A 19,784-nucleotide genomic window follows, 5' to 3' on the forward strand; every position below is an offset into this window, starting at 1 on the left:
CATGCCCTAAAGGTAAAATCTTGAACGGTTGAATTTGAAACCAGGAACCCAAAAACCTACCCCGTTGGCATGTTTTGCTACCAAGAAAAGTTGTCGGCTTGTGCTAGGGATGCACCTTGGGCCGGGTTCAGATTTTGCTAAAAATGAATTGGAATCATATCAGCTCGAACCCGAGTTCCCATAAACCGAATGGATTTGCACCTCTAGTTTGTCCCCACCTGGTCATGGAGTGCCCTGAATTTGTTCCAGGAGGGGAATCAGAAAATCATATCTGCTACATCACTACACCCAGACCAGCAATTCTCTACTTATCCACATAAGAGGATACAAAAACATGGACTACAATACAGCAAGTTTAGGATCAGTAAATACATAATACATATATTAGCAATTTTAAACATCAAACAGTTACAACGCTCGCTACGAACTACAAGCTAGATTTCCTTTTTGCAACAGAAACTGCATCAAAGGCCTACTTGGCTACTAGGTGTTTCATGAACAGTTCAAATATTAACCCAGAAATTAGAGTCATCCAAAAGAACCCAGAAAGCTGGGTAAAAAATTCAGCAGCTAACTTGGTAGTTGGGAGGGTGCCTGTGGCCACTGTGCATCAACACTATCCGACTGGTGAACCTGTCGGGACTTCGCTTCATGATCCTCCTCTTCGTGACTTCCATTTTCAACCAATGTGCTCTCATTTTTCGCTTTCTCTTCTACCTGAAAACAGGGATCTTCACCTCCATTAGTATAAGCTTCTTTATCCTTCGTCTCTCCCACCCCCAATACAGGTACACCTCTGTTTTGCTTCTCCCCTCCCTCCGCTCCGTGCTTCTCTTCCCCATCTCTAACTGCATTCAGCTTTTCCATTTCCTTTGTCTCTAGTTTCTCACCTTGAGTTTCTTCAGGTTCAACTTCTTTAAACTCTTTATTATCTTTCTGGGTTACCTCTACATCTTGCACCTGAGCTTCACTCTGATTCAAGGTTTCTTTCGGACCGGCTTCTTCAGCTTCTGTATCACCTTTCTTTGTCACCATCACATCATCTTCCACTTCACCATCTTTCCCAACTTGGATTTCATCTGGAGCAGCCACTTCAATTTCAGTATTGTCCTTGGTTAGCTTTACATCTTCTTGCATTTTGACTTCCTTCTTACCTTGGTTTTCTTCAGGTCCTGTATTATCCTCCTCAGATGCGACTACATCTTGCATTTCAACTGATTTGCCACCTAGGTTTTCTTTCGCAGCAATTTCTTTGGTTTCTGTATCACCTTGGTTTTCTTCGACTCCAGTATTGACCTTGCTGGTTAACTCTGCATCTTCCATCCGATGATCTTTCCCTTCCGGGGTTTCTTGAGAAGCAGCTTCTGTTTCGCCATAATCATTCTTTGAGCCTGTTGATTTCTTGCTTCGCTTCTTCTTGGGCTCACTTTCTGGGGGAGGTGGGGCTGCCTTGGCTTTTTCACTAATCCTTGCTGATCTCCTTGGAGTTTCACCAGTTCCCCAATCAAACTCCGATATTGCAGGGCCACCGGGGTGGGATTTCAGGTACTGCTCCAACTGCCTTCTGTTAGTTATCTCCTCCCCAGTGGGCGCAATGAAAGCAATTTCATTCTTCTTTGGGGTCCCTCCTTTTTTGGGTGTGAACTGCAGAGGAACATGTGTCAAGCAACAATATCAAGTCAGCTGATTAATACAACTTAATAGTATCAGAGCATGATTCAGAATGTGACTGGAGCCCAATCAAAGGCTTGCTCAAATGATAAATACACCAACAACTGAAGGGCAACTGAGGGCCTTGAAATAGGTAGGACGGCAAAAAAAATTTAAACTTTCAAAAAAAAGAAAAAAAATACACAAACAGATGAGAGTCGTTATAGAAAATCAAGATAATCAAGTTTAGGCAGATATATCACTGTCTTAAACAATGTATAATGTATAATCATTTCTCCTCGACAAGTAAAAGTACAATAAAACCTAATATGCCTAGTGCAAGCTACATCAACCTGAAACCAGCATATACAGCCAGAAAAGCCTCATAATCTGAACAATTTATACAACCACAAAAGCCTTGTAACACTGAGCAGACCGGCATAAATGTCTCAACTTTTTACTACGATGACCCAAAGTTGGGAACTCCATTAAAATACTTTCATTAAGCTAAATAGCGTATACAACAAAATGTGTGATACAGTGATACAACAATGTGTGGACAATTTTTTATACTATCAATAAAGCATTACTTGATTTCCACACCCAGAAACCGATTGCTAACAGTACCCAATGTAACTATAACTAAACAGCCTACCTTAATTTCTCAGGGTTGACCAAATTGATAAATCTCAACGCTCTATCAGGAGAATGGCCACATACAATGCAAACTGCTTGAAAGACATTTTGCCAACTTGGCCATTTAATAACCAGGAAACATCCACGAATGATATCAGATAGAAAACTTCTAATGTATAAAAGTAAGATCCATAAAATTCTATCAACAATAAGAAACTTTCCAATCTTGTATATTGGGACACAAACCACACGGAATGCCCAATTATTGAAACCTTGTTGATGAAGCACAAGCCCAACTCTGCAGTACTAAATTCCAGAAAGTTTCAAATCATTATTCCTTAAGCTCATCTTCCTTTTCTGCAACAATTAAACCTAGGAGTGGCACCCTTGTTTAACGCTCAAGTGAAGGTTACAGATAGGCTTCAGACACAGACCGATAGCATAAATAAATTGCCCTGGGGAATTAACACCCAGCATTGCTATTTTATCCAAACAATGTGGGACCTGCACAAGTAAACCAATATAAAACGTTGAAAACTGGTGTAACTGAAGATGTAAGGATCCTTGCACACTTTTCATCCTACTGAAACCAATAAAATTTAATCTAATTTTCGAATCTAATTACTAGGGTTGTGTCTTGATGTCTAGCTTGTTCTTGGTTTTTTTTCTTGAATCCACAAATTCATTTAAAATTAGACCACAGAAAACAAAAATGGAAGACCTGACAAGATGAAACCTGCTGAAAAAACAGCCATTTAAAAAGGATCATTTATTCCCCGAGAAAAGCCGTTCCAGGTATATGTGTGGCACACCCCGATTCCGTAAGCATGTCATCATAAAAATCAATTAAGCAATTCACTGATAACTGCATTATTTTTCGAGATATGGCAGGCACCCAGTGCAAACTTTAGTCCACCCAATCCAATTAGTGGGAGTGCTGGGACGCTTCTAATGTAATATAGGAACGTCCCTGTATTGTCTTAGGTACACTGATTAGAAGGCACCAATGATTTCTGTAGTGACTTCGAAGAACCTGATGATAACTTGACCAGGCATCTTACCTTTTCTGTCATCCCATTAAGTTCATCAGATCAAACCAAATTAAAAACTTGCCAAGTTATCCCATGATTGATTAAAGTACATTGGCGCAAGAGTGTACAAAAAATATGAATACTCTGAACTCACCAACCCCTCAATGAAGTCAAAAGACTTTAGAAAATGACACAAATATCCAAGCACTACCACTCCCCAAATTGTCCAATCAACTGTTGAAGAAGCTGAAAACTCGAGGTGAGCCAAACTTGATTCGAACAACTGAGACACTGACATATGTAAGTTGTGTATATTTTCCACAAAATGTAAGCCACAGAATAACTTGACGAATCCAGCCTTGATATAAAGGCTGGAGTCAAATTGTCATGTTTTTAAACCGTGAATATTTTCCACAAAATGTACGCCACAGAATAACTTGATGAATCCAGCCTTGATATAAAGGCTGGAGTCAAATTGTCATGTTTTTAAACCGTGAATTGAGAAACACACTGCGAAAAGATTGTTGCCCAGAAGTGCTTTCTTTATATTTACCATTGTTGGCTTCAATAATATTCCCAACTTCTTCAACCAGCTGCTTTATATGTTTGGCATATGCATAGCCGTTGGCATCAACGCTAATTTGCATATTTTAAAAGAAAAGGAACTGTATCCCATGTAGTAACTCCAGTCACCAACCAAACACCGCAGGATTGCCCAAGCTCCGATTGGTCACTTCTATTTGGCCAACTGTTTGTGGATTGGTGTGTAGTAGAATACATAAGCTTAGGCACAATAGACTTACGCACCCCCAAAAGTAACTCAATATCACGATCAGATAAAATAGACTAAGGCACCCCATGCAATCGCACTATGTCCTTGAAATAAAGATCAACAAACATAGAAGGATGCAATTTTGGCACTTGGGCTAAAATGGGCATCTTTGAGAAATTTTTGACTACTACAAAGACTGAATCATTGCTTTAAAGAGTCTTGGGAAAGACTAGGGCAAAATTTACATTGCATAGTCCCATGTTCCTGTAGGAAGGAGCAGTGTAGAGTAGTCCCATATTTTGTGATTGTCATTTAGCTAGTTGACATGTTCGACATCGCTTGACAATTCCTTCAACATCTCTCTACATATAGCCAAAAGTACTTTTCTTCAACACAGGTGTAATTTTCTTATCCCTGTCAAAGTCACCCAGGCCATCCCATGTAAATATCTAATTATTAACTTCCAAAGGGAAGAAGCCAGAATACACAAGTGCATACCAGAAAACAAGTAACTGTCATGAAGCATATACTAATCAATCTCTTCCGTCTGCGTAAAATAATTTGTAGATCTGCCAAAAGTAAGCATCCTCGGGATACAACTCCACAAGGATTTCAAACCCTATGACCTGAACGGATAGGTTATTCAACAGTATTCCTTTGTGGCTAAGTGCATTAACCACTCGATTCTGGTCGCCCGCTTTATGTTTGAGCGCAAATGTCCACTCCTGTAAGAAAGAACCTCATTTAGCATGACGCGAGTTTAACTTCTTCTGGGAGTGAAGGTAATGGAGAGCCTCACGATAAAAATATAGTATTAACTCCTTGTAGAATAGGTAGGGTCACCCATGCCTGAGAGCTTGGAACACTGCATAGTATTCCACATCATACGTAGTGTATCTGCATCAGGTATCAAATTATTATTATTTTTTTTTGAATGATCTCCATTGGGCGTCATTAAACTTCTAAGTACAAGAGGATATAGGTCTTCCTTCCCGGCTAAGAACAGCACCAAATACCAATGTGAGAAGCGTCACATTTCACCTCAAAAACCTTGCAGAAATCAGGGAGAACTTGGATATGGGCTTCAAACATAAGCTTCTAACTCTGCTGCTTTGAGCCACACAAATGTTTTGTCCTTCACACATACAGTAAACAGAGCCATGATTGTACTAAACTTTGAATAAAGTGTAGATAAAACATTGATAACCCATGAAAACTCCTCACGTGCCCCAATAGATCTTGTAGTGGGCCAATCGGAAATTGCCTTCACTTTCTGAGGGTCTGCCTTTACACCTTCTGCAAACACCACAAAACCCAAAAACAAAACTTGGTCATGCGAAAAAGGGAACTTGAACCAGACAACTATAAAACTCCTCACATAAACTCTCATCAATTGACGAAGATGCTCTAAATGCTCTTTTGGGCTTTGATTATAAATCAAGATATCATCAATATAACAACTCTAAAACGACCAATAAAAGGACCAAGTACTGCATCCTTTTTTTTTTAAAAGGTAACCAAGTACTGCATCCTCACTTACCAGAAGCTACTAGGAGCATTGGATACCCCGAAGAACATTACAAGCCACTCATACAAACCATCCTTGGTGTTGAATGATGTCTTCCATTTGTTGTCAAACCAAAATCTGATCTTATGGTAGCCTCTAAAATCTTCAATCTACGAAGATACAATTGAACTAGCAGTAGCCTCTCTGGTGCTCAATCTTCGAAGGTACAAGTGAACAGCAAGTTCATCAAGCATGTCATCTAGACATGAGATGGGTTAAATGACACTTGACAATGGTTTTATTTATAGCCCAACTGTCTACGTGAATCCACCAAGACTTGTCCTTCTTTGGCGTTAATAAAACAGGGACGACAAAAATAACACTTCCGCCTGTCTCCTAAGTTGTGTGCATTCCAATGGACTGGTAATGGGTCAGATTGGGAAGTATTGTACCAGGGATCAAATCAAATTGATGTTGAAAATTGTGCATGGGGGGATAAACCATGGGGAAGTTCTTCCGAAGCTAAAAATTTGAAATCATGCAGTAACACCTAAATTTGGGATACTGAAATCTGATATACAGCAGTCTCCTTACTGCGCTACCAACACACAAACCTATTGTCTCTTGATTTTCCTCCAAAAAATCACTGAGTGGTCAAGATATTAGATGCTTACATCTTTATCTACGCACAGCCACTCCCTTAATGGGTTAAGCTCAAGAGTGATCTTCTGTCCATCATTACGAATCACATTAAGTGTCGGCTCGAGTATTATAGATACCCTCTTTATCGCATAGTCAAGGCCTCCCCAATAGTACCTAACACACGTCAATGGGAGCTTCATCACACCAAAGATCCAAATATTTCTCCCATTAAAAAACTGACCAAGCAACATCATGTGATAGGAAATTCACATCCCTTCTTGAGCTACACCACTTAATAAGGATGCAAATGCTTCTCAATTGACAAATTTTAGCTTCTCAACCATTTCTGCGGATACAATATTTTCAGTACTTCCCCTGTCTACAATCAGCATAGACACATTCCTACTGCATAGCATGCGTGTTTGGAAAAGACTCTTTCTCCAACCTCAAATTCCTAGGATACCATAATGTGCTTCACGATCAATAATTCCACTTCCATTAGATCGATTATCACATGCTCTCCGTCGAGATAAACCAAAATTTATAATCGGTCAATTTCTTCATCGTTGTCTCCTTTCGATTCAGCTAAGTTATTTTGTTCCCTTACTCCTCATTTTGGGCACTCAAAAGGAGAGATGGCTTGGGTCCTCGTAGGTGAAACAATGCATGCCAAATGCTTCTGAATGAGTTTGACCCACCTCAGCGCAGCTTGTTTACATGTGATGGGGTCGTACTATTAGGAGTTTGTGATGTTTGATCGTGTTGGGTGTTGCGAGGAGAGTTGGCGTCAGGTTGGCAGCCGGCCGTAAACTTTGCGACTCTTGAAATTTTCTAACCTTTAGAAAATTTCATATCCAACGTAGGTCTTTAAATGCTCCGGTGAGAAGAGGTGACTCATGCCAAATTGATGGAGTAAAAAGAGGTAGGGGCAGACCGAAAACAATTTAGGTAGAAACAGTGAGGAAAGACTTGATAGCTAGGAACATAACAGAGAACATGACCATGGATAGGATGGAATGGAAGAAAATTATCCACGTAGAAGAACCCAACTAGAGCCAGGATTAGAGCCGGATAGATTCCTTTCACAATCTTCATGAAATTTTTCTAAAGGATTCATTTAGCCGATCCCAACTAGTTTGGGACAAAGGCTTTGTTGAGTTGAGTTGAGTTGACTTGAGTATTCATTAGCCGACCCCACCTAGTTTGGGACAAAGGCTTAGTTGAGTTGAGTTCAGTTGGGTGTTCTCCAATTTGGTAATGGTAAATGCATCAAAGTATTGATCTCCTCTTGAGGTCTTACGTGAGCCGATACGCTTCGTCTACAGTCCAAACAAAAGTGGCTTCCATGTGTTCTCCAATTTGGTAATGGTAAATGCATCAAAGTATTGATCTCCTCTGATTTATCTAGCCCACTACGCAGCACCAAGTTGTATAACTTGTCCGTATACTCCTCCACATACATGTTTTTCTAGCGTAGCATTTGATAATCACACTCCCCTTTAATGTTGTTTTCACAAAGACAATCTTCGGCTCTTCCGGCAGATCCCTCTATTCAAATAAGTTATCTACACTGATTAACCAATCCAAAAGGGTTTCATGTCTGAGTGTATCATGAAAATCAAGGACTTCAATTTTGATTTCCCTCTCAAAATGATGAGGTCACCATTGCCATTGGTAGGAATGTCCCCATTGAGCCCTTTCCTCAAAGACATGCGGTATAGGACTAAAGTTCACATAAAAAGATAATAGAAATTTGGGGATTAGGTTCTTTTTCCATTCAGGGATTCTCTTTGTCCAAATATGGCACCGAAAGGGCAGATTGATTGTCTTATAGATCTTCCTCCGAAAAATTTTCACATATATCATCTTTTGGTTGATTGTCGACAAGGGTTGGACGAGTTACAACTCTCATTAAAGGATATCATCATGGTAGTTTTACCCATCCCCCTCTTTTCTTAAAAGAGGCCCCTCTTTTCTTAAAAGAGGGTTATGTGTTGTAATGTTGTAAGAGTGTCAGGTGTGACTCTCATTCAAGGAGAACACCCAGGTTAGTTATGTAACTACTCATCTCTCATCTTCTCTTAAAAAAGGGTGATGCGGGACGATCGAAGGAAGGACTAATACTTTTGCTCTGATACTAAATCTGTTGTAGAACGATCGAAGGTAGGACTGATACTTCGCTCTAATAGCAAACCGATATAAGATGGATCTATAGAAGGGGCGTTAGGGGATGAAAAGGATGGATACAAATTAAGGCAGGACTAATACTTCACACCTTAGGGAAGATCAAGGCATTGGCTAGAAGTAATCACATCCACACGGTAAGAAACTTTCAAATATTTGTTCCATAATCATTCATCATTATTCATTTCATCATTCCATAGAATCAAAAGAAAAGTGTCATGAGGCTTACAACATATAAGAAAAAAAAAGAACCAAAATGTTTTAAAACTCCAAACAAACGTGGCACTTTTGTACTAAAATACCGTCTAATGACTTAAAAACTCTCTCCCCACTTAAAATTCATGTAATACAAGTGGGGGCAACCCTCATAACTCAAGGAAACCTTAGTTTTACGCATCATGTAAACCTCGTAAGTTATATTAGGGGTAACACGGTGTTTTCCCACAGAGTAGTTTGCTCAAACACCATGTTACCCCTCCTATAACTTAAAGAAGCTTACAGGACACGTAAAATTACTTAAAAAATAAAATACAGGCCCTAGGATGGTCCCCATCAGAGGGTGTGTGTTGTAATGTGACAACAGTGTTATGCATCCTACTCTTATTAAAGGAGGTATGTGCTGTAATGTAATAAGAGTGTCATGTGTTCAACTCTCATTAAAGGAGATATCCCAACTAGTTATACTAATTCCTCCTCTGCTCATAAAGAGGGTTCTCTATACATTTTTTTTCATTGATGGATGAATGAATTAAAAAAATTGAAGCTTTTGCTCTTGCATGGATTGCTCTTAGACATGGGTGTAATGCTTGTGATCTAGCCCATTTGTGTGATGCCTTTGGTAAGTTAGTGGTGTGATGACCGAACTCGTATCCGTTATTTTTGTACGTTTTAATTTTCATCTTCAAATCATTATTTCTCCTCTATTTCAAGCATAGAATCTCTACTCTCCAATCTATTCATTCCTTCTTGTTTAAAATTCATACATTTTCAATCAAGTGTTTGATTTAATGCTATCAATTGCATTCGATTGACCATGGTTGTTAATCTATCAGATCTCGGTGAAAATTTTGGGTATTTTCCTAAAACCACAGTTGACAAAGCATAGCCAAATTTTAACCCAACCCAATGGTTGAATGATTGTTCATCCATGGGACTAATTTCTATAATTAGTTATTTTCCTAAATGTGAGATTTTTTAAGTTGTTTGTTTTTCTGAAATACTAGGATTGGATTCATTCTAGTTCACCATGGGAACCCGACCCCTAGCCATTTCGAACCTTCGAGTGTTTCCCTTCCTAGAAATGTCCTGCATCATTAAGTCACTTAAAGTGAATTATACACACAGGTTACCCCCTCCTAAAGTGATTTGACGTAACTTAAAGCAAACCCAGTGAGCCACATCATTTAACTTAGACTTAAAAGAAAATTAAACATAACAATGAATGGACACAATACCTACCTAGTAGGATTAAAAACACACACACACACACACACATACACACACACACACACACACACACACACACACACACACACACATAATCATCAACTATGGATTGTTATGCGGGGCCCATTTCGTGGAGTTGAAACCTCTCTTTTCAAGTTCTGGCTCTTCCCTAGGATCTAGCATTTGTTTTCACTACTTCTGAATGTTCCCTTCTCTGCATATGTTGCCTTGCCACATCTTCATCCTCTGTGTGAGATTGCACTGCGTCATTAGGTCCCTCTATCTCATAATTATGCAGGAAAAATGACACGGTGCTGCGAATTTATTAGCAACCCACGGCACCAACTAAATCTCTTTCAACTCAAAGTTGTTTTATCAGAGGATTCAGTAGTGATGATGAGACCATTAAGGAGGGTTTTCATCTCTACCTCGTTCAAATCAATGATGCAAATAGAACTAGAGCACAATTTGATCACAGCACCCCTTTCATCTCACACCACTCCCCCAAATGTCAGCCAGACCCAGATGACCTATAGAGCTCGTATCAAATTTAAGAGAATTTAAAGGATAAGATTAGGGTTCCATTTGGATATAGTCTTCTTCAAACTCCTTTTGTCCATTGCAAACTCTCTCCACTTTTTGAGGGTGTCAGCGACTAAGTACGTCCACTGAGGATGAGTTTTCATCGCCTCCCGATTTGAAATTCTCTATCTTCAAAGATTCTTGTATTGTGCTCTTCCCAGGTATCCTGGATGATTGTAAATGTGGTGATATCCCACATGATTTTTTATTTCTTCCCCAGGTTATTAAACCACTCAATCAAACCACTCAATCCTTTGGAAACACCTAGTCCATCCCAAAGCTGTTGAGGACAGCCGTCCATATAGCATAAGAGAAATCCCGTCGGGTAAAAATGTGATTAGAAGGTTCTTCTTCCATGTTGCACATTGCAAAACGATAGCCAAACCTGAATTTCTTCTTCTTGAGATGAGGACATCAAGAGTATGAATTCTTTCGGAAATAGCTGACCGAACAAATACTGCAACACAGGGAGGAACAGGAGCATACCAGGCCAGTCTTCTAGGATGAAAGGAGCCAGTTTTTGTTAGTACCTTGTCAAAGGACTTGGCTGAAAATCTTCCATTGGACTCCCATAATAAACATCTGCAATGTTCCTGAACGAGGGAGATGTAAACCAGATACAATTTGCTCACAACCTTGAAGAAACATGATTCCTCGTGCTCATTAAAAAATCGAAGGAAAGCCCAATTCCATTCTACTTTGTCATTAACCCATCTACCCACTCTCGCCAAGCACGCTGTCTTCCCAGAACCTGATATCATTTCTTTTTCCAACACTATGTTTAGTGCCTTTCACAAAGTCCTCCACCATAGAACAAATTGCACACAAGCTCCCGAGCCTTTACTGTTTTTGGGAAAAGGGAATCTTTTATTTACATAGAAGTTATTAGGATAGGTAAAACTCAAAACCTATGCTAATTATAAATTTGTGTTAGTATCCTAAAAAGGGAAAACTACTAGAAACACCCTACATAAAACTTATCTACCAAAATCACCCCATCCTAAAAAGGGAAAACTACTAGAAACACCCTACATAAAAACTTATCTACCAAAATCACCCCAAAATTTTCTCATTTACCAATACAACTGCTTTGTGTCTTAAATAACTTTCTTTTTTCTTCTTTACCGATTTTACCCTTAATTATAGGGAAAAATACACTTAGACCCCATGTGGTTTCTGACACATTCAACTTAACCCCTAATGTTTAAGAAGTTACAAGTAGACCCCCTGTGGTTTCAATTTGTATCAGGTAGGCCACCTCAGTTGACAGTTCGTCCACAGATTGAAGGGTTAGGATGATCCGATGGAGCTGATTTTTCGGGCACACCCTATCTATGTCAGGGCCCATCAAATGAACGCTTTGGATCATCCAAACAATGTGGGCCCATACCCGAATGCAAACACTACCAAAAACACAGTGGCCCACATTGTTTGGATGATCCAAAGCGTTCATTTGATGGGCCCTGACATAGATAGGGCGTGCCTAAAAAAGCAGCTCCATTGGATCATCTTAACCCTTCAATCTGTGGACGAACTGTCAACGGAGGGGGTCTACCTTACACAAATTGAAACCACAGGGGGTCTACTTGTAACTTTTTAAACATTAGGGGTTAAGTTGAATGTGGCAGAAACCACAGGGGGCCTAAGTGTATTTTTCCCTTAATTATATTAAAAGACAAGGTTAACTATTGATTAGAAGATATATTAAGGGATAGTAAAAGATAAAGCCCTCCAAAACCTCTCCCTCCGAATAATGGCAACAAAAATAGTTTTGGAAAAAAAAACAATCTCTCTCCATATTATATATAAAATTAAGCAAAAAAGTTAGAAAGATTAGGAAAGAGTGGAGGAGAAATCCAAATTAGCTTAAGAGATCCGAAAATCCAATCTGCCTAAAGCCCAAAACCGAACTTTAACACTAATCTTCCCATCTCAAAGGGCAAATTCTCGCAGACTCACACCCTAATGTATGGCCGTGCAATTTCTAACAGAGGAGTGTGGAAGAAGAGGAAGAATCAGGAAATCTTCCCCTAGCCCTAGTTCCATGCCCCTTCACCAAGATCGTTAAAGAAAAAAAGTCTCTCTCTCTCTACTTATTGATCCTATCTCTCTCTCTCTCTCTCTTTATATATATGAGGAAACTGTTGAGCTCACCAAACTTATGGTGAGCTAGCTTGCCCAATCACATGGGTCCCACATTTTGGGGAGTGATCCAAACCATTCATTTGCAAGGCCTTATCATAGATAGGGGGTGTACCAAAAATCAGCTCCATAGGATCATCCTAACCCCTCCATTTGTGGAGGACAAAAATGAGGCAGATTTGTGTCTGCCCATTTTTGTCCTCAAATGGAGGGGTTAGGATGATCCTATGGAGCTGATTTTTGGTACACCCCCTATCTATGTAAGGGACTTTCAAATGAATGGTTTGGATCATCCTAACAAAGTGGGCCCCCATGTGATTGGGCAAGCTAGCTCACCATAAGTTAAGCTCACCTTGTTTCCTCTCTCTCTCTCTCTCTCTCTCTCTCTCTCTCTCTCTCTCTCTCTCTCTCTCTCTCTATATATATATATATATATATATATATATATATATATATATATATATATATATATATATATATATCTTTTAACTCAACGGTCTTCTTGAGAAATTATACATGGAGTCATGGACACGACTGTTTATGGACCGAAGCTCAGAAGTTCAGTGGGCCCCCACTGTTTGGGTAATCCAAACAATTCATTTATTGGGCCCTGGCGTAGATAGGGTGTGCCCAAAAAATCTTCAGCATAGGATGATCCTAACCATCCAATTTGTGGAGTTTAAAATTGACGGCACAATATAGAAAGCTCTATGAATCAAAAGGCTAGGATCATCCTACAGAGAAGATTTTCTGGGCAACCCTATCTACGCCATGGCCAAACAAGTGAATGGTTAGGATCACCCAAAACAATATGGGCTCCACTGTATTTTAGGGCTAGTGCGCGCGCGCGCAAGAGAGAGAGAGAGAGAGAGAGATGTTTCTTTAAAACGATTAATATTGCCATTATAGATAGAGGGAGATTTTAGGGATGTGTCTTTCGCTATCCTTAATATATCTTCTAATAAGGATAAAATCGGTAAACAAAAAATTGGAAGTTACTTAAGGCATATAATTATAGTATTGGTAATTAACAAAATTTTGGTGGGATTCTTGTAGATACGTTTTGATGTAGGAGGGTTTTAGTAGTTTTCCTTAAAAAAATACTAAGAGATTTAAGAGTGCGACAACAAATCCAAAATGTCGGAATCCGATGATGACTGACATGGGTACTTTGGCTATTCAGAAGAATCCATGAAACATGGCTAGAAGCCTAGAAGTAAAAAGTAGTGGAAATACCTGAATAGGAAAATTAGTAATGAAATCCTCCAGAGGAAGGGAACCATTCTACAAACATTAGCAATCAAACTATTATCACCAAAAAGTAGAAGAATTCCCACACATGGAGACAATAAGATTCACCATTTCTGTAGGGAATAGCCCCGCCCTAAAATTGGGTGATAGCGTGCATCAGTAGGGAATAGTCCTGCCTTAAAATTGGGGTGGGGATACCCTATGTCAAAAAAAAAAAGATTCACCATTTCCCATAGAAAGGCAGACCTTTACACAATCTTAGCAGCCAAATCATTTCCATTGTACAATTTCCAATATAAAATAGTGAAGTATGAAGAAAAACAAACAAGCACATAAATACTCAGAGATAAGGAAGGAATCTCAGAAATTACCAATGTAATCCATGAAAAGAGAAGAGAACTACATAAGAGCAGGAATTCTCAAAAAACCCTAGAAGGAAGCATCATCGTTTGTCCAATTTCTCTAACCAAAGCACAAAGAGAGGACTATAAAAAATAAACAGACACAGAATATATATATATTTTTTATTTTTATTTTTTTTTATTTTTTTTTTTTTTTAATTTTTATTTTTAATTTTTATTTTTAATTTTTTTTTATTTTATGGGTAAGCTATGGTTAGGCCGGACCCCAACCAGATATATTAGATAAAGAAAAAAATTACACGAAGCATGAGAAACAAAGCCCAAAGATAGTGGGGGCAAAACAACTCCCATGAAATAGGGAAGCAAAAGACACAAATGATAAGACGACAAGAAGTTAAACAAAGCTAACAAGCATAGAACAGAGGGGTCACCAAGTCGAACAGGCTATGCCAAAGCAAGAGCAAAACACCAAAGAAAAAGCTACCAGCTCCATTCGGCATCCCAAACTCCAACATTAGCCCAATTTAGGCGGGACATTGGAGAGGGATGGCAGAATGCATGTTGGAGAAGGACGGAGAAGAAGTATCGGAGATTTCCCTTTTTTCTTTCGCACCGTTTGCCAAGATTCATCTTCAGTAGCGATATGAGAAGGGGACACCACGGGAGTATCAGAATCTATGTCTTGAAGGGCGGAGAATTTGTTGACACATTTTGCAACATAACTTTGAGGCACTTCAGGTTTTCCAGAACTGTTCCGAGCAGGGTAGGAGCTTTGAATTATCAAATTTGGAGTAACAGGGTTGACCGGAATGGCATTATTGGTTTCCTTGGCAACCGGCCTCCAATTCATGTTGGCCTGAACGGGACTAGGATTGAGGTGATGAGAGCAAACCTCGGTGGTGTGGCTGAAATCATGGCAAATCTTACAAGCATTGGGTTTCCAGTCATAGATAATCTTTTGATCAATTTCTCCTGTGGAAGTTTTGAGTCTGATGGAATCAGGGAGTTGCTGCCCTGCTCTAATTTGAATGCAAATTCTAGCAAAGTTTAATCGAGTCTCCTCAGCAGTGTGGGTGTCCATGTAGAGAGGTTTTCCTATTAAACTAGCAATACGACTCAAACAGTGAGAAGACCAGAACTTAAGATGGAGTCCCGGCAATCTAACCCAAATGGGAATTTCAGAAAGGGAGGCTTTTTTCAAGAGAGGCCTCAGGATCCCATCGTTGAAGGAGGAGTGGTCTACCTCCATAGGAGTGGCTGTGGTCTTCAAGAACACGCGAACAATCTTCAGGGCATGAGAATTTGAAAAGGAAAAAACCATTTTCGAGGGTGAACAATTGAAGGTCTCCCTTCAACTTCCATTTTCAAGCGAGACTATCTCGAAGGGAGACGAAATAGGGCCTTTTCCCTAAGTATCCTACAAGGCAATTTGCCCACTTTGTCTCTTGAGGGGAGATTTCTTCATCTTGGAAAAAGAGAACCAATTTAGCCTTTTCTTCTGCATCTGGGGAGACGGTTTTGAGGGCAGTGGGAGCTGGAGCAGAATGCTCAGAGTTGAAAAGCAATTTCCAGGAGGCAAGACCTGAAGAAGCAGCGACTCCATCTTCAGCTTTTTGAAGACCAGAGATAGGAACATGAGAAGGAGTAGGAGCAGAAGAAGCCTTTGCTGAGCTTGAAGTGTTCTCGACAGAAGAGAAAGGAACTGCTTTCTCGGGGGGAGAAGAAAAAGCTCTATCAGAGGTTCTAACAGGAAGAGGGAGAGAGTTTGAGCTTTTCTTTACAATCTCTAAAGGGCGAGAAAGAGTTGAAAGGGAGGAGTTCGAAGGGCCCACTAGATGACCCTTTGGATCACGTGACTGCAATTCGAAATCCTTTGGGCGGGAAACTTCCGGGGATAAACCTTCAGGTAAAGTCCTTGCTGACAGCACAATAGTTCTGTCAGAGGGAGCTGAACTTCTAGAAGGCTTTTTGCCATTTGGAGTAGACTTCTGATATAAATCTTCCTAAATCAAGGACGGCACATTTAAGGGAGACTGCATTTGCAAAGGACTACAGCTGGGCTTTTTTCCAATCTGATCCGAAAGCAGAGTCTCGTTTGGATTTAACAGAGGAGAGGAAAATCCTGGGCTCAGCAAGGTTGAATCAGTCAAAGGATAGAGTTCATCTGGGTTTGACTCCATCTTGTTTGTCTTCTCAGCATTAAATAATTTGGTACCTTCAGCCAAGGCTGAGTTCTGAACTTTGGGGGCTACATTTAATGGAGAAGAAGCATTGGTATCTTTTGGAGATAAGTTCGTCTGCAAATAATGCTCTTTTACCCAGGTTGGGCTGTCCTTTTGACAGGGCTTGCAGGTGACAAGAGAGGGAAAGAACTGCTCCATTCCCTCATCAGCAGTAATCGCAAACTGCTGGTTTTCAAGAATGGCGGTTTCATGCTCTTCATCTGAAGGAGGATTTTCAGGTTGCTGAATGCAGAGTTCATCTTCAGAAATGGGAGTTTTTTTCCCCAGGAGCTGCTTCAATCAGTCCTCGAAAGAGGCGAAAATATCTTCGTCATCCTCAATGTGCTGCTTAAAATGGGATTTCGCCATTTTCCTTGACTTTTTGGCACCTTTCTTCTTCTTAGATGAGTAGGAAGACAGTTGAATCTCCTTATCAATAGCTTTTACAATTTTCATTTTCTCCTGAACTGAGGCTTGAATGCAATCGAGCTCCCCATTGGAAATTTGAGTACGAAGTTTTTGAAGAGACCTAGATGGGGAAGGGATGGAGTCTATTTTTAGCTTTACCAATTGAGGAAATGAGACAGTTTCCAGGTCAGATTCGGAGCTACCATTGTTGCTGCCTATCTCTGGATACTGTGACATTTCTACTTCATGCAACAACTCCTGATTGGTGCAGACTTCTTTCATGTCTCCTTTCTTATGCTGAGCATGAAGACCCGGGGAACAGTTATTTTATTTAAACATCCGAACGGATGAGGAAGGGTGTCCTCGTCAGAACCATCAAGAGATGAGGAATCATGAGGTTCCATGGCTGCTGATCCGAAGAGAAACAGAAAATGACTGAAGCAATAGAACTGAACTGAACAGAGATAACAGTCCAGGGAAGACGTGAAAACAAGATTTGACACTGGGCTGAACTAAACAGGTCTAAAACTAGAGATAACTAAGCTAAAAACCAGGGTAAATGAAGAGGAAAAGGCATAGCTAACCACATGTTTTCACCTTTGACTTAGAATATATATTGCTATTGCTATTGCTATTCAAGCAGAAATAGAAAAAGAAAACCATCATTTATAATTTTTTCTCAGAAACCCTATTTTTCACAAAGCCAAACATAACCATTCATCCAATTTTCATGGCTAAAGAAAAAGAAGACAATGAAACGAATAGGCCAAAAAAACACTCATAGAAAAAGGGGAAAATACATTTGAGTATATTGATACTGAAGAAAACAAAAACAATCGAACACTAATTCTCATCCTTTTCCACAGAAAGCAGAACCTTTCTTCAAACCCTAACAGCCAAACCGTTTCCATTACAACAATTACCATAACAAGAGCGCAGAACATAAACATCACAAAAGAATCCAGAAACATACACAGAAAAAGAGAAAAAACCCAATTTACTTTTATGGCTATATTCCCAACGGTAATTGCGTACAGAAAGGGGATATCTTTATACAAACCCTAGCAGCTAAACCAAAACCATTAGAGTAATTTCCACACAAAACCACATAATACAGAGAAAGGAAGCAAACCCACATAATTCACAAAAATAACGAAAGCCCATTTATTTCCACCACAATTTAAAAGGAAATGAACAAGAAAGATTGTCAAAATAGAGAAAAAAAAAACAGAGAACAGAAGGAAAAAGGGAGACAAACAGTGAGAAGGAGACCTTTTTCTTCCATCCAGGAGGAGCTGGCAGTTCTACGGAAACCACTTCAATTTCCACGGTCGCCATTTCAAGCCCTCGAGAACAAGAGCGAAAAAAAAAATGAAAAGGGACCAACAAATCCCAAAAAATAAAGCCGTCAAAAAAAAAGACAGGAAACCGAAAGAGAGTTTTTCCTTTCTTTTTCTTTTTTTTGTCTTCCACTCGCTAGTCCTAATAAAACTCACAATAGTGAGAAGATGGAAACGGTGGTGGTATTAAAGAATCCTCCAACGCGGCTCTCGCTCTTTCTGGATTTCGTTCTCTCTATTTTTTTTTGTTAGCTCGTAACGGTGACAGCTGAAGGACAGATGCCCCAATACAGGAGTGGAAGGATTTGGATCACGTTGAATGCGCGGTGAGAGTTAACTGGATTGGGATAACGGTTTCATGTCCGATTGGATCATCTGCTTCTCAATATGATTAGGGAAGTGATATATGTTTCTTCTTTTCTTCCACGGGGCAGCCCCTACTGGTGCATTTGTGATAACTTTATTATACTAACGAGGGGAGGGGGAGGGGGAGGGGGAGGGCGAGGGCGAGGGGGGGTTCATTAACTTTCTAGCAAAAAAACAAAAAGGTATCTAAGCTAAAAAAACAAAATTAGGATATAGTACTGCTACTTTCCAATCTTATTAGTAAAACGGCAGGGCCTAACCACGACATGGAAGGGGGAGATTGATCATTTTTTTTTAATTCTCGAAAGAAGACGCGAGGGATGTGGAAACAGTCACAAGGAGCATGTTTGGATTAGTGATTCTACTATTTTGGAAGAAACTTTTCCGAAAAAAATAGGAAATCCAATGTTTGGTAAACCACTACAATGACGATTTTAAAATTCCATGATAAATTTTCTGCTAAAATTTGGAGAACGTAGAAAACCCTCTCAGGCCTGTTATTTTCTTTTTCAATGAAAAAAATTCTCATTTTTCAAGCTATTACACCATCTTTGATTTTCTCCTACTTCGTATGATCAAAATCGAAGGTCGATGTTCGGTCCAAAATGGTCTAGCGCGGTCGGTCAGTGCCCCACCCCACCAAGTGGTCAGGTGTAGTGTGTGGTGAAATGCAGGTGTGCCTCGCATGCCAACCTCCTGTGAGGCAAGATCGAAAACTCAATTCGAAGGGTTGATGACCGAAAAATTTCCGTCCTCTGCGATTGGATTTCAGATGATTGTGAAGAAGAGGAGAATGACACTTCTTCATTTCACTCATCTGCCTTTACACATATGGAAAGTACTTTTACAACACGAACATGACAGCAAATATGGGGAATGCCTTCACATGGAAAATGTGAACGACACGTCAACATCCATAGAATGTGAACGACTCGCGGGGTTGATTAAAACGTCAATGCGTGTAAAATGCAAATGACTTTCAGGGTCAAGAGATTGTTCGACCTAACTGGCCAACAGAATAACGAAAGCAAACTTTAGTGCGAGGGATAGTGAATCATCCCCAACAATTATACACATTTCATCAAAATTAGGGACACTATTTCTCCTGTAAAATTTTGCCTCCAGATGAGCCTGCAAAAAAAAATGAAATTATATAAATATCAACTCTACTGTCATATGTATTTCATAAAAAAATACTTTTCTAAGTTTTACAGTAAGGATATTATACCTTCACACAGTCGTC

At 39.7% G+C, this 19,784-nt stretch overlaps 1 protein-coding gene across 8 annotated transcripts; it reads right to left on the reverse strand.

Moving 5' to 3' along the window:
• Positions 1–283: 283 nt before the first annotated feature.
• Positions 284–18,638, reverse strand: LOC143846569 (uncharacterized). Of its 8 annotated transcripts, none has more exons than XM_077355037.1 (6): positions 18,108–18,638; positions 5,314–5,385; positions 5,131–5,224; positions 4,588–4,986; positions 4,335–4,503; positions 284–1,644 (listed from the first exon to the last, which is right to left on the reverse strand). In XM_077355037.1, the coding sequence occupies exons 5-6, from the start codon at positions 4,383–4,385 to the stop codon at positions 571–573; spliced, it is 1,125 nt and encodes a 374-aa protein (XP_077211152.1). In that variant the 5' UTR covers positions 4,386–4,503; positions 4,588–4,986; positions 5,131–5,224; positions 5,314–5,385; positions 18,108–18,638; the 3' UTR covers positions 284–570. The 8 variants fall into 8 exon arrangements, with proteins under 8 accessions (XP_077211152.1, XP_077211151.1, XP_077211149.1 ...); XM_077355036.1 differs by having other exon boundaries at positions 4,588–4,814; positions 4,939–4,986; positions 5,131–5,385; XM_077355034.1 differs by having other exon boundaries at positions 4,588–4,814; positions 4,889–4,986; positions 5,131–5,385.
• Positions 18,639–19,784: the final 1,146 nt, after the last annotated feature.

This window comes from Tasmannia lanceolata, unplaced genomic scaffold (assembly GCF_043159265.1).
Source record: "Tasmannia lanceolata isolate RefF3 unplaced genomic scaffold, GAP_Taslan_0.1 ptg000015l, whole genome shotgun sequence".
Lineage (NCBI taxonomy): Eukaryota > Viridiplantae > Streptophyta > Magnoliopsida > Canellales > Winteraceae > Tasmannia > Tasmannia lanceolata.